Source organism: Numenius arquata, chromosome 1, assembly GCF_964106895.1.
Source record: "Numenius arquata chromosome 1, bNumArq3.hap1.1, whole genome shotgun sequence".
Taxonomy (NCBI): domain Eukaryota; kingdom Metazoa; phylum Chordata; class Aves; order Charadriiformes; family Scolopacidae; genus Numenius; species Numenius arquata.
In genome coordinates this window covers 129,818,743-129,832,471 of record NC_133576.1, presented here as the reverse complement: position 1 = coordinate 129,832,471, position 13,729 = coordinate 129,818,743, and the positions used below count along the sequence as shown (strand labels likewise).

At 40.3% G+C, this 13,729-nt stretch overlaps 1 protein-coding gene across 1 annotated transcript in view; it reads left to right on the top strand.

The window, feature by feature from the left end:
• Positions 1-2,290: 2,290 nt before the first annotated feature.
• The window catches only part of CEP295 (centrosomal protein 295), a 70,470-nt gene continuing 59,031 nt past the window's right edge, over positions 2,291-13,729 (top strand). Inside the window, exon 1 of the mRNA XM_074150197.1 lies at positions 2,291-2,341. Coding sequence (XP_074006298.1) covers positions 2,291-2,341 — 51 coding nt within the window. The remainder of the gene's footprint in view (positions 2,342-13,729) is intronic.

The following is a 13,729-nucleotide window of genomic DNA, read 5'->3' as shown; positions in this document are numbered from 1 at the left end:
ATTGTGTTTTTCTAAAACATCTCTCGCACTGTGGTTATCTCAAAGGGCTTTATGAAGTCATGTCAAGTAAAGGAGCACCTTTAAGCGTAGCAGCTCTTCTGTGCACAAGTACCTTTGAACATACAATTTTTTGGCATTAGAGTTATCTATACTCATTTAGTAGGGCTATTATGTGTGTTTAATGATCACCTGCAACGCCATGAGAGATGTGCAATAATGGCCACTGCTTAAAACCATTAAGGAAAGATAAAGTATGTGTCTATATTGAATTCCTCCTTGGGCTGATTCTAGGTAAGAAAATGCAGCCCAGTAGATTTAAGGTTAAAGTGAATGTGTGAATCTTTGCTACATATTCCAGTAAAGCTGTTACACTTATAAAGTACGTAATTTGTTCGTTATTAATTTATGTATTTATGGTAAAGTACTGTAACAACAAACTATACCTGAACTTAAGTTTGAGCAGTAGGTCTATCTAATGCTGGCTGGCACACAGTTAATTGCTGCTGTAATCACTCCAGCTTCAGCTAGGCTCTAGCAACAGGACATTGCCATTTAGGAAACACAGATTCATTTCTAAGCTTTAAGCAGAAGGCAATACCTGGACCATATAGGATTTTCCAGTCTTCCTCTGTCCAGAATAGATATGATTAAGTGCATTTTTGTTTAGCTATTGATTTATTCACCTGGCTTCCTCAGATGTCAGATATATGTATGTTTTGTTGTCCAAGAAAAATAGGGCTGTTTGGAGTATTGATTGCAGCAGTGGAGTCCGCAGTGCAACTCAGAAAAAGGTTCGGTTCACATTTTAAGACATTGCACAGTTCCTCAATAAACCTGCATGTCCTTTGGATGTAGATGTAAAAAATCTGCCAGGATTATAATATAATCTTTATTATTTTATTTTTAATCTAGGAAAAAATTATTTTCAGGTTGAGCTATGAGTGTGCAGTAATCTCCCCTTAAACCTGCTCAGAATTTATAGATTTTTTTTATGTAGTAAAAAGGATGGGAAAAGCTATGACTGAATTTAGTATTTTTTCCTTTTGTTGTATCCTACTTCTGTGACAGTAGCAGCTTAGTCTTCTAATAAATACGTATGTTTTTACATACGTGTGTGTACAGAGAGAAAGAGAAAAAGTAATGGAAGTGCAGTAACTGTGGTAGTAGTTACAAGTTCAAATACAAAATGTAATTGTATGGATGCATATATGGATACGCTACAAGGGCCTTTCCCTGGAGGATTTTTTCCTTCTCTGAGGACTTACTGTGGCAAAACCTTCCAGACGATATCTTGCCCAACTGGCAAAATATTTCCTGATAATAAGAAACAAATGTTGCTTTCCAAGGCTCTCAGGATTTGTGATTTGCACAGACTCCAGCAGTTCTGAACTTCTCCAAAGGGTGCCAGAGCCACAGGGCTCTTACAGCAAATCTTTCCCACCGCTGTGCAGTTCCACGTCTGGGTTTTGCGGGTGACTTTACCTTTCAAGAACTCCTTTTCCTTTCTCTGATTTCTTTTTGGTTCCACACTTTCTCCAGATTTACTCTGGGCTCTTTTTTCCCTTATTCTCTGTTGATGCCATACTCCTGTGGGACGTCCCCTGAATCGTGTCATCAGAGTGTGGTTAAGGTTCATTTCAGAGCGTGCAGTTAGTTAGAAGAGACTTAACTGCAAAGTAAAATTACCAAGAAGAAAATTGGTTTTGTTCTACCTCAAACCCAGACACAGAGTATTCTTTCTCTCATGTCAAATAAAGAGATTTAACATGGAAATCTCCCTTACAGTTACCTGAAACACTCAAGCTAGCTGATATTTGTCTGTCAAGTTTTGAATGGGAGGGATGTGCCATGGAAGTACCTATTTATGTTCACAGACTAAAAAAAGTACTTAAGAAGTAGATAAAATTTAAGCATTTAAAGCTGGGTGAGATGAATTCCACCTTATGAGACTTCTCCATTGCCAGTGAAGTCAAAGACAAGCTCTGAGTAATTTCAGTACTGAAAGATAAGGCCCAGAATTTTTTTCTCCTGGTAACAATGGTACCTGAGGTGATGGATAATGAATGCCACCTCTTCTAGCTCAGCAGCTACCTCAGAACACGTGACCATTAGTTATTACTGTCTGAAAGAAGTTTGGTAGTCTCTGAAAAATGAGAAATCCACCTGTTTCTGAATCTGTGTTCTCAGAGATGACTTCATGATAGATGTCACTCACTGAGCTGTCCCAGAGACTGTTGTATCTTTCTCCTCTGGAGAGGAGACCTTTGGAGCTCAAGCTAACTGCGGGAGAATGAGTGTATCAAAGAAATGCTTTAAGGAGCGCATTGGCTGTGAACTGGAGGTACCTGTGTGGGGGACAAGACTTTGGGAACAGGCTCTTCAGCATTCCAGGTGAAAGTTAGAGCTCAACATATTCGCGCTAAGAATGAGATTAAAAAACATGCAAGCAAATAGAGTAATATACATCTGGTATGAGTTAAGAAGTGTCAATACTGGTAAAGTCTAAATTGAAACAAGATGCTTTTCTAAAAAAATTGCTATAGTTCACACAAGAATTGAGCCCAGAAATTGGGATGACATCTGTACATACAGAAAGTCAGAGCAAATCATCACAGTGCTTTCTTCTGACTTTACAAACTATGGGATAAGTTTTTCAGACAGAAAGATGGTCCATATTGTAAAGGTAAAAGAGGGGGTTTGGACGGTCACCATCCTGCACAATTCTTTTCTTCTGAACCCTGGATAACAGTTTCACAATCACAACCATTTGCTTGGTGTAGAGCCTAAAATAACTTTAGAAGAAAATATGAATTGGGATAGAAAACAAAGAACTGGGTTCATCTGCTGCTATTGACTTGGCACAGCTCCGTTAAAGTCAGTGAAATTATATTGATTTGCAAAAGCAGAAATTCTGATCTATGAACATTTGAAGCGAAGACTAAAACACACTCAGACACTATCCCGTTTCCCTAGAACTCGAGTTTACAGCAGGATTCTTGGACTTCACATTTCCTTTTTCAGCAGGACAGGTTGTGTAATATTCTGAAAGATATTGTAGAAATGTGATGTCACCAGAACTTTGGCTGATCTTATCTGAAAAGCATAAAAATACTATTCAGAAACTTCTGACAGATAATTTACATTTTGTATGTTGGGTACACTACAATAACTATTATATTTTGCAGGCTAATTCTGTAGTGCACATTTAGTCTTTTTACATTTCATTCGCTGTCACAAGTGATCAAATGACAGATAAAAAATTTACTTGAAAATAATTGAGCGTGTCATCTGCTTTCAAAGGCTCACGGTTCCAAAGCTGAAAAAGACTGAACGAGGAGAAATGTATAGTGTTACATTATACTTTATCATTCAGGTAGCTAAATATTGTGACTAAAAATCAGATTAGACAGTTACATCTGTACCGTGTTTTACAGAAGTGGAAAGATAAGTCACGGACATTGACAAAGCTTTCTTCAGTACAGACTATAAATGCTTTAGTAGATCTGCTTATAATTTTTCACGCTGTCTCCTCTTTTGGCACTGAACTATAGGAAATTTACAAAAGCAGCACCTGCAGCTCTCTAAATCACAACTGTTTTGAAAGTTGATGTCTACCTATGAGATTTTCACATTCAATCATCATAAATATATTAACAGTTACATGACTGATGGTGAATCCCTGAAGACGTGCGCTCGAGAAAAGATTTTCCTTGCTTCAAGATGTCTTCCTTTCTGAAGAAGCTGTCATACCAGCCAGACTTTCAAAATCTGCACTACAAACACCACGGTGTAGTGCTGAGCAACTTCCTGCAAGTTACTAAATGCTTTTGACTCCTATTGATCTTTTAGGAATTGAAGGAAGCTGACTATTTACAGGAAGAGTGGAGACTTTTAAAGAATCAAGTGAAATTAATTCTATTAGTTTACACATTTGTAGTTACTTTTAGGTATAGTTTGACATTTTCTATTTTTTCTTTTTGACATAAAGATATACTTAACTGGCAAACACCTACTGTCACTTCCTTTGGGATTCTCACACCAACCATCAACTACTTCTGTTGCTGTTATCTTCAGTGTTAGAGGACAAAATGTTTTGGAGAAACTTAAGTGTAAAAAGCTTTTAGTTTTAAAGGTTAATGTGCAGTTCCATGACTTTCAGCAGATCAAGTGCCTCCCTTATGTATATAAACATAGTAAGGCTGTGAGCTCTTTTCTATTTTTCCTAAATCACAGCAGCCAGATACCCAAACAGCTGATTCAGTTGAGGGCTTTTTCTCTAAACAATCATCCTAATTCCAGACCGGAGCTGTTGGCTGCTCAATGATCTGTTGAAAGATCCAGTGGCATTTGGCACATAGATATTGTTTACAGCATGTCCTTTAATTTTTTCTGGCACATAACGGAGCCTTCTGCTTTCTCCTGCTTCCCTGATGGTCACCTTACAGTGACTGGGGAAGTAAAATAACGTCATTAAAGGGAGTGTAGCTATCTCCAGATAACATTAGAAGATCACATAGCAGTATTGTCCAGCTTTTTGCTTAGCATGTTTAGCAAAGAGATGGGTCCTGTGCTTTTTTGACATAGATGTCACTATAATTCTTTGTAATGGGCCTTCACATTTGATGACATTGCAAAATCCAAAAGCTTTAAGTCAGAGTGGGATAGATTCAACCTTGAAATAAAAATGCGATCTGTGAGAATAATTCAACAGTAGGGTGCCTTAACAAGGAGGTGGTAGATCCTTAGAACAGGTTTTTTTAAAAGTAGGAGTTAATATCTTTTTTTACAAAATATGCATTAATCTGGAAGAAATTTACAGCCCATGTGCTGAGGTTATGGGCTGGAGACATTGCAGTTCCTTTTGGTCTCAGGAACTATGAATCTGTGAAGCATTTCCTCACTTCTTGGGTCATGGCATAGTGAGCAGAGTTATGTTGGTGGCCTTGCTTAGGAAGTTTTCTCTTCCTTGCCCCCTCACTTGCCTGGGCAGTACTGGACATATGTACTTTTATTTATCTTTTCCTCCACCAAAACCATTACATGTGAGATGCTGGATTGCATGGAGTGGTGGCTAGAGAGGATGAAGATGCCAGACTGGCTGTCTGGTTCCCAAGCCAGCTTTGGGCCTAGGAAGAGAGATCAGTCAGGCTTGGACCGTAAAGTGGACATACGTGTTTGTGTCAGATGGGAGGGGTCGAGGACTAGAGAGGACTACAAAGATGATTAGAGGCCTGGAGCATCACTCTTAATGAGGAAAGGCTGAGGGACTTGGGTGTTTTTAGTCTAGAGAAGAGAAGACTGAGGCGGGATCTGATCAATGCCTATAAATACTTAAAGGGTGGGTGTCAAGAGGATGGGGCCGGTCTTTTTTCAGTGGTGCCCAGTGACAGGACAAGAGGAAATGGGCACAAACTTGAACATGGGAAGTTCCATCTAAATATGAGGAGGAACTTCTTTACTTTGAGGGTGACAGAGCAGTGGAACAGGCAGCCCAGAGAGGTGGTGGCATCTTCACCTCTGGAGACATTCAAAACCTGCCTGGACAAGTTCCTGCACAACCTGCTCTAGCTGGACCTGCTTTGGCAGGGGGGTTGGACTAGGTGATCTCCAGAGGTCCCTTCCAACCCCATACCATTCTGTGATTCTGTGCGGGATTGTGCTTACAGTTGGGTGGAGGAGTGGAGTAGATTCTGGCTGTGGATCAGGTGGTTGCAATAATATCACTAATGATATCCCTGTACGACATCTTCATATATAACATGATAAAAAAGAGAATTCTCAGTTCCTGTTTACCTGCTGCTGAAAAGGAGTTTGTCATTTGACCATAAAGACTTTTCCAACTAGCACATTTCTCAAAAGCTTGGACAGAGTCTGAGGGTTATATTCTCATGCAAATTGAACTAGGCAGTAAAGACCTGTCCCTCATAAAACTATGCAAGTTTAATTCCAGCCTGAAAACCTTTTTATTTATTAATATCAGACTTTGAGATTTTAAGGGAAGCATAAGGAACTCTGTCTTGTATCAGCAGTTCTTTCTGGGCTCAATTCCAAAGTCTTTCTCCACATTGTATCTGTGTATATAATATCTAATATCTGTGGAAGTTCTCATCACTTCATTCCTGTGTATCCCAGAGGCCAAGTTCATAACCTTTCTTTTTTTTTTCCCCAAGGGTTTTATATTTATAATGCAAAGATACATATTGTACTTTTCTTGCGAGAAGTGAAGGGGGGAGATCCTCTTACCCCCTTCTCCTTCAGTCTAATAACCTGCATGAGCAGGTGCCACTCAGCACAAGCGGGAACTACAGGAGCAATCTCACAAAGGTGAAGTGGGCATGAAATTCTGTTGTGAAACTGGACCCACGTGGAAGCTCACCGTCAGGGGTGGGGGTGTTGAAAATAGTACGTTCCCGATGGCTTCAGATTGGGAGTTCTGGTTTCAGATCTTTTTCCAGTGGAGATAAGCATGATTATGCACTCTGGTAGTTCGAGTAATCTCTAGTTACATTTGGATTTACTGCTGTGTATGTTTCATGCTTCCTCTCATATAAAATATTAGGGATTAGTTCTCTTCACCTCCATCTATGTAGTTGGGTTTTTTTCCTACAAAATTCAATAACAAGAAAAAATCCAATGCATTTGTACTCACAGAAAACCAGTCATGCAAAGCATTCATTTATGAAAGAGAGATGGTTACACTGAGTCAATACTAATAAAATTACCTCCTTGAACAAGCTCAGCTACTCTATGCATTACCTAATTCTGCCTCTTTAGATTCTTGCTGTTTTTTTCTCTAAGGTTCTTTTTCTGTATTCTCTTATTCTTGTGTTTTCAAGAACCACCACTAGCTAGAAATGTGGAAGTACACACTGTTGTCATGGAAAACCTGACTTACCTATACAGATATCTTACCATCATTGTAAACAAAAAACAGATACAAGATCTGCAAACTGTATTTACAGCTCTGAGACACAGTAGTCTATTTGGTGGAGGTGGCTGGGAAATGTTTTTTTCAGTCTGTGAAAATCTTGAAATAAGCTCTTCTTATTCCCAGTGGGAAGAAGTTTTCCTTATTCCAAGTGGGAGAAAAGCTTCTTCACCTTTTTTTTTGAGGGGCAGGGAGATGAGTGGGATGAGAATTGTCTCTGTTAAATTGTTAAATAAAAATAAATTAATTTTAGATGAGTTCTCATGTTTTACCTTAATCTGTTCCAAATATTTTCTTTCAGTTTAAATTTCTTTTATGTGACCTTCATCACTAAATGGCAAACAGTTTTTGAAGTTAATAATTTCTTATTTGGGGAATACTGAAAGAGGAAGATTTTCACTATTTCCTAATAGAAATTGTTTTGAAATGCATAGTTTCACATCAAATCCCTACTTCTGTAGAAATGGAGCTTTCCAAAGAAAATTATTTAGATTGCAAAGTGTGACTGGTCTAGTTTGTCACTGATTCTTAAAGGTGAAGACTGCTGCTTTGGAGTGAGTAATTTCTGTGACCCTCTGAAATCAATGGGAATCTTCTACTAATTTCTGAAGATTGAATCATTTTTGCTGTTATGTGTCAAGATCATTAAAAAAAACCCACACAACAACTGGAATTAGGCTTCACTTCATCTTAGGGACCTACTGAAACTTGGCATATCCTGACTTGGTTGCCCAGCAATGTAGTGGGAGCTGATTTAAATGATTGCACAACCCTCTGCGTCCAAGGAGCGTGTAGCCTGGCTCTTCTCCTTTAGTTGTAGTTAGAAGTCACTCCACTGCACTACACCTGTGTGCTTGCATTTAATCCTACAAAAATATGGATTACCCTGGAGTAATGCACTTGGTCACAGTTTGAAGTCACTTCAGAGGGTACCAGAATCCAATTGTGATAGACTTTGGAGAAGTGAGTGGTAAAGATGCTCCGTTACCACAGCAGTTCGTCTCTGAGCACTGTCAGGACCAAATTTAAGTCTTTGTGCATTGCCTGCCTGGCATTCATCTTTAATTTTCAATCACATACTTAGTAAATTAAAACTCATCTACTCACTGGAAAACAGACAAGTAACCCCATCCCCTTTCCAGATTCCTACCTTAATCACTCAGTTACAGGCCATACTTTCTCAGGACCCTGTGAAATATTAATTATTCTACACAGAGTGGAACAGCTTCAGCAGAGGTGGCCCAGAGAGACATTCCGAGTGCTCTGTAACTTGGATATTCTAGCACTTTAATGGGAAAACAAGCTTAAACCTTTAAGGCAAAAGAAGCAACTGGGCCACTTGTGTCCTGGGCTGCATTCAAACTCGCATCCTTATCAGCGAGCTGTTAGGTTATATACTTATCAGGAGCATCCAGCAGGCCCAGCGGAGCTGAGCCTTGAACCTGATCTCAGCAGCCTCCGAGTAGTACACTAGTCACAAGACCACTGCTGATATTAATATGCCTTCCTCTGTTGTTAATCATTATTTAGAGATAATCACTGCAGTATTTTTTGTATTATTTTTTCTTTCGTGCAGAAGGAATGAGGGTCGAGCATCCCTAACACTTGCTGTGTCACGGGGGGAATGGGAAGCAGTAGCTCCTTAGGGAAGGATACTGCTGGAAATCTGTATCGGCTCAATCACTTTGCAGCTCACAACTGTGAAATGGCCTGTTTTGTCGAGCTTGTCAGCAATGTGCATCATTCAGTTGACAACACTGAAAGCTGGGGTTGGCTCATGCACAGTAATTTCCAGCTGACGAGTTGGTTCAATTGATACATTCACTTTGGGAAATAAAGTTTCTCAGTTTGAGTGAGGCTGCACTGCGAGAATATCTCCCTCGTTGAAAAGAGATGATAACTGCATACAAGACAAGGCATGATTAGCAGGAAGGAAAAGAAAGGAGGCAATGTATCTTTTGGAATTGTTTAATTCATTTTTCCATGATCTTTTTGAAGGAGATTTTGTTTCCTTATTGGTTATATATCCCATCTGAAGCCAATGGGAATGTATGTTTCCCAGCAGAAGTAGGGAGGTGATTGTGCCCCTGTACTCAGCACTGGTGAGGCCACACTTCGAGTATTGTGTCCAGTTTTGGGCACCTCAATACAAGAGAGATACCGAGGTGCTGGAGCGAGTGCAGAGGAGGGCAATGGAGCTGGTGAAGGGCCTGGAGAATAAATCTTATGAAGAGCGGTTGAAGGAGCTGGGACTGTTTAGTATGAGGAAGAGGAGGCTGAGGGGAGACCTCATCACTCTCTACAACTACTTGAAAGGACACTGTAGAGAGGTTGATGCTGGTCTCTTCGCACAGGTAACTAATGACAGAACGAGAGGGAATGGCTTCCAGCAGGGTAGGTTTAGACTGAACATTAGGAAAGAATTTTTCACAGAAAGAGTGGTCGGGCATTGGAATAGGCTGCCCAGGGAGGTGGTTGAGTCACCATCCCTGGATGTGTTTAAGAGACGTTTAGATGTGGTGTTGGGGGATATGATATAGGGGAGAACTTTGTAGTGTAGGGTAGATGGCTGGACTCGATGATCCCAAGGGTCTCTTCCAACCTGGATGATTCTATGATTCTATGGTTCTGTCCTTTTCCCACATTCACTGCATAGACTGCACAGCTATGGGTGTAACTTAACAGTTGTGCATGGACTGTATTTCTTCCTGAAAGGAGAGGGATCGTTACTTTGTAAATATAGAATTAAAGACAGGAATTAATGACTCTCTTTGATAGTCAAAGAAGTGCAGCTGGACACAGAGGGGAAGGATCCTTGTAAGGTTACAGGGTACCGAGGGCAAATGTAATCTCTAAAAGAGATGCAAAAGAGGGGGACTTATGGATCAGACACCCAGCAGTAAGCTTCTCTCCATTGCTTGGATTCTGGTGCCTTCTGGAGCAAAGCAGGTTGTTTTTTGAAGTTGCATGATATAGCATTAATAAGAGCAATTCCCGGCTCAGCACCGCTCTTCTAGGCAGCACTTCATCGTTTTTTGGTGCAGGGAAAGAAGGAGCTTTTGGCTTTAAAAAAAAAAATGTGGCACGCACAGGAGGAATTCCTCATGTTTTATGTAGTCAGTTTTTTCTAGTTTTTTCCTGCCACTGGCATTCAGTCTCCTTTGTTATTGCTATGTTTGCCACAGGTCTAAGCGCATAATAATGATGCAGTACATGTTAGCAAAAAATCAGAGTGGCCTCTCACTATATAACTTGCTGCTATGGCTGCTGCAAGAACCATTTCCTATTCCTCTTTCCGCTTGGAGGAGATCTTTCCTGAAAACCTTTAAATAAATTAAATGTTCCCAGTAAGCAACATTTAGTGTCAAACTTTCCAGTTTTAAGATGATTTTTCTCCTTCTGCTTTGTAGAGAGTATGTGTCATGGGTAGCCTTACAATCCTGCAGTGTTAATCCAACCATCCAAACAGTGGGCTTATTTTATTTCTAGTGTAGATACTGACCCTTAATTACCCCAGTATTGTTTTAACTACCTCAGCACGTCCCTATCTGTTTTGCCGCACTTCATTTAGTATTACACATTTCCAGTTGGAGACGTGACAGGAGGCAGAAGCAATCAAACCATATTGTCTGGCATAACAGTGGGGAAACTGCCATGTCTCTCATGCAAAAGATTAATAATAGACTGTGCGCTGTCTTTGTAAAGCAAAACCACGGCTGGCTTAAACGGCTTAAAAGTTACATCCTGTGTGATGCTGTCAGTGTGGGGGCCCCAATGTCAGACATCTAAAGGAGTTTTAAGCTTTGAAGAAGCAGCTTGCTTTTTTTCTTTTCTTTTTTTTTTCTTTTTTTTTTTTTTTTTGCTTTGCAAATCGTACTGTAAGTTCCTGCTGCTGATCTCAGGGCAAGATGCTTACATGAGAGTGTTGCTGCAGATGGGAAGGGACGAACTGTTGCTGGGCAGATGATGATCGTGGAAAGCCACAAACACCTTCGGTGGAGAGGGAATAGCCTGCTATTGCCAGGCGAGGGAGCTGTTTAGGTGCAAGCTTGGATTTCAGACCCAGACATTATCTCTGGAATTTTAAGGAGGCTGATTGAATTACTGCTGCCCTAAAACACCTGTGAGAACCAGGCACTTCATTGCTGGGTCTGACAGCTGCTGGGAGAAACCTACAGAGGCCCTTTCTCCCCCTTTGCTGTGTTTGATCTGAGGAGGAAGGGATACGTCCGGAACTATTAACTGGAAAAAATAGAGGAGTAGCAAGATTTAAGAAGAGGCAGCAGAAGTTTATTTGGCAGTCTTACTCACATCAGAGTAAGAAGAACTTCAGAAATACATGAAGTCACTCTAGGGACTGGTTCTCAATCCAGGAGTATAACTACTCCATGTTGCACTTTCTGTGATCCATCTTATCCTAAATGTCTGAATTAACGGTAGTGCAGCACAGAGGCACTGGGTTTTATTAATCTTACCAGGGTACAGAGAAATGGCTAAACATAAAAAAATTCGCAGGTGGTGAGGAGGAGGCGGATAGAAAGTCCTGGCAATATGCTTGCAGGGAATGTATAATCTTCATTAGAAAATTCAAAGCCTGTCTGCTTGGCGTGGATCCTAGCTGTGTAGCGGTTTGTTCAGTGATGATGGAAAGCTCACTCTACATTAATTCCTAATGGATTATTGCAAAATGTTCTGTAATGATGACGTGCTTGAGCTGTTAATTGATTATGAAATGCCTTAAGAGCTTTATGAAAAGCATAAGATACAATTATTATTGGATCATGCCGCTCATTAACTTTAAAGAAAATAAATGTGCTGTAATTCCAACTGGCCCGTAAATCTCTTTTGTTTGGAAATAGATTCATGTCACCCTCTTTTTCTGCTGCTTGTTCGAATGGAAATACGTTCCAGGAGATTAAGGGCCTGAGCCAATCTGACGGAAGTCAACTGGAGCTGTTCCTATTGACTGCAGAAGGAGTTGGAGCAGTCCTTGTTTGGTTGGTTCAAGTCCCCAGAAAAAAAGGTTTCTGGCAGAGACACAAAGGTTTGAGGCACAGCGGCCACAAAACTCTCTGAAGAGAGGGAACATGAAAATCCTTGTTTCTGAACTGGGAGCGTTACTTTATTCCTAGAAGTGTTTCAGACTCCTAGCCATCTTTTGTCCTCAAATAAATTTTGCATAAATGGTGAGGGATAGGAGATTGGGACCACATTTGCAGTCATATAACTGTGCGCTTTCATGTGGCCGCTACTGTAGTAGTTGTGCAAACTACTTTTGTGGCCGTTTTACAAAGTAAAGTGCTCTTTTACATTGTGTTTTGTGAGGAACCCGTAAGGTGTATCTTGTAAGCTCACCTTGGCAGCACGCACTTTCCCCTGTTCCTGCTCCGTGCTTTTGAAAGCCACAGGGACAACAAAGGGAGTGCAATTCTGAAGGAATCAAAAGCCTGTACTCTTGGTTAAGCACTGGTCTGATCCTGTCATATCCCAGACTGACTTGCCGTTTTATGTTATGACAAGCCTGTGCAAGGAAGCAAGCTGAGCAGGAGGCTGAGTGCTTGAAATGTGGGTGAACGTAACTCCGGGGTAAGTTATTCACACTGCAGATCTAGTGATAAACCGACCCTAAGAAAGAATAGTCTTTCACCCTGTGGCTCTGTGACCAGTGTTGGGGAGAAGGCAGAGAAGGGACAGAGTGGGATGGGGACACATCCTCACCACATAAGACTGCAGATCCATATGTAAATCATAGATTTTCCCTAAGGGGAATGTATCTCATTATCTGTATCTCAGCTTTTAGCATCTAAACCCCAATGTGTTTTACTAGTGCAGTTAATTAAAAATAAAGGTGAATATGTCTTACCTTAAATAAGGAAACATCAGCCAATGAAATAGAATTAACCTTCACAACTATTTGCTAATACAGTCCAAGAACTGTGAAATCCACGGGCTTTCTAATTTATTGTTCAGGAAGGTTGTTATTACTGTTTACAAAGGAAAAGTTTTCCACACAAAATCTGTTGGACTTGCCAGCATCTCTCCTGCATTCGAGTGCTGCCGTGTGAGACAGATGAAAATCGCACCTGATGATAAGCTGTATTAGAAAAAGGCATCTCTGAGAAAGAAAGCAGCACTCATGGATAATGGAAGTAACAAAACAGTGATAAATATTTTCCAAATTCCCTTTGCAAATTGACCTGCCATTTTGAATATCAATTATTAATGAATATTTTAGCATCTTAACGGTGATGGTTACTTACACAATACTATAAGTAATTAATCCATACTTTTTAAAATGCTGCCTTTGATTTTTGAGATTAGTAGGGTTTTCTCAACCTCTGATTCTTGTCTCTGCAAATTTTTAGGAATGGACTACAGTCTCTGGAGTTCTGCTAAAATCTGAATGGATTTAATTTTCTGGCTCAAAATTGGTCTTGCACAGAATTTTACATAATTGTTTTTCTTATACACTTACCTTCAGAATGACTTCAGTGTGAAAAACAATTTTGGAAGAAACAAATGTTTTATTTCCTATTTAGATTTTCAGATTTTAAGTATTTAAATATTTCATAGAATCCTAGAATGGAAAGAACCTCAAAGATCGTCGAGTTCCAACCCCCCTGCCATGGGCAGGGACACCTCCCACTAGAGCAGGTTGCTCAAAGCCCCATCCAGCCTGGTCTTGAACACTTCCAGGGATGGGGCATCCACAACTTCCCTGGGCAACCTGTTCCAGTGCCTCACCACCCTCACAGTAAAGAATTTATTCAACCCATAAGGGGCACTCAGAGCATGGAGACT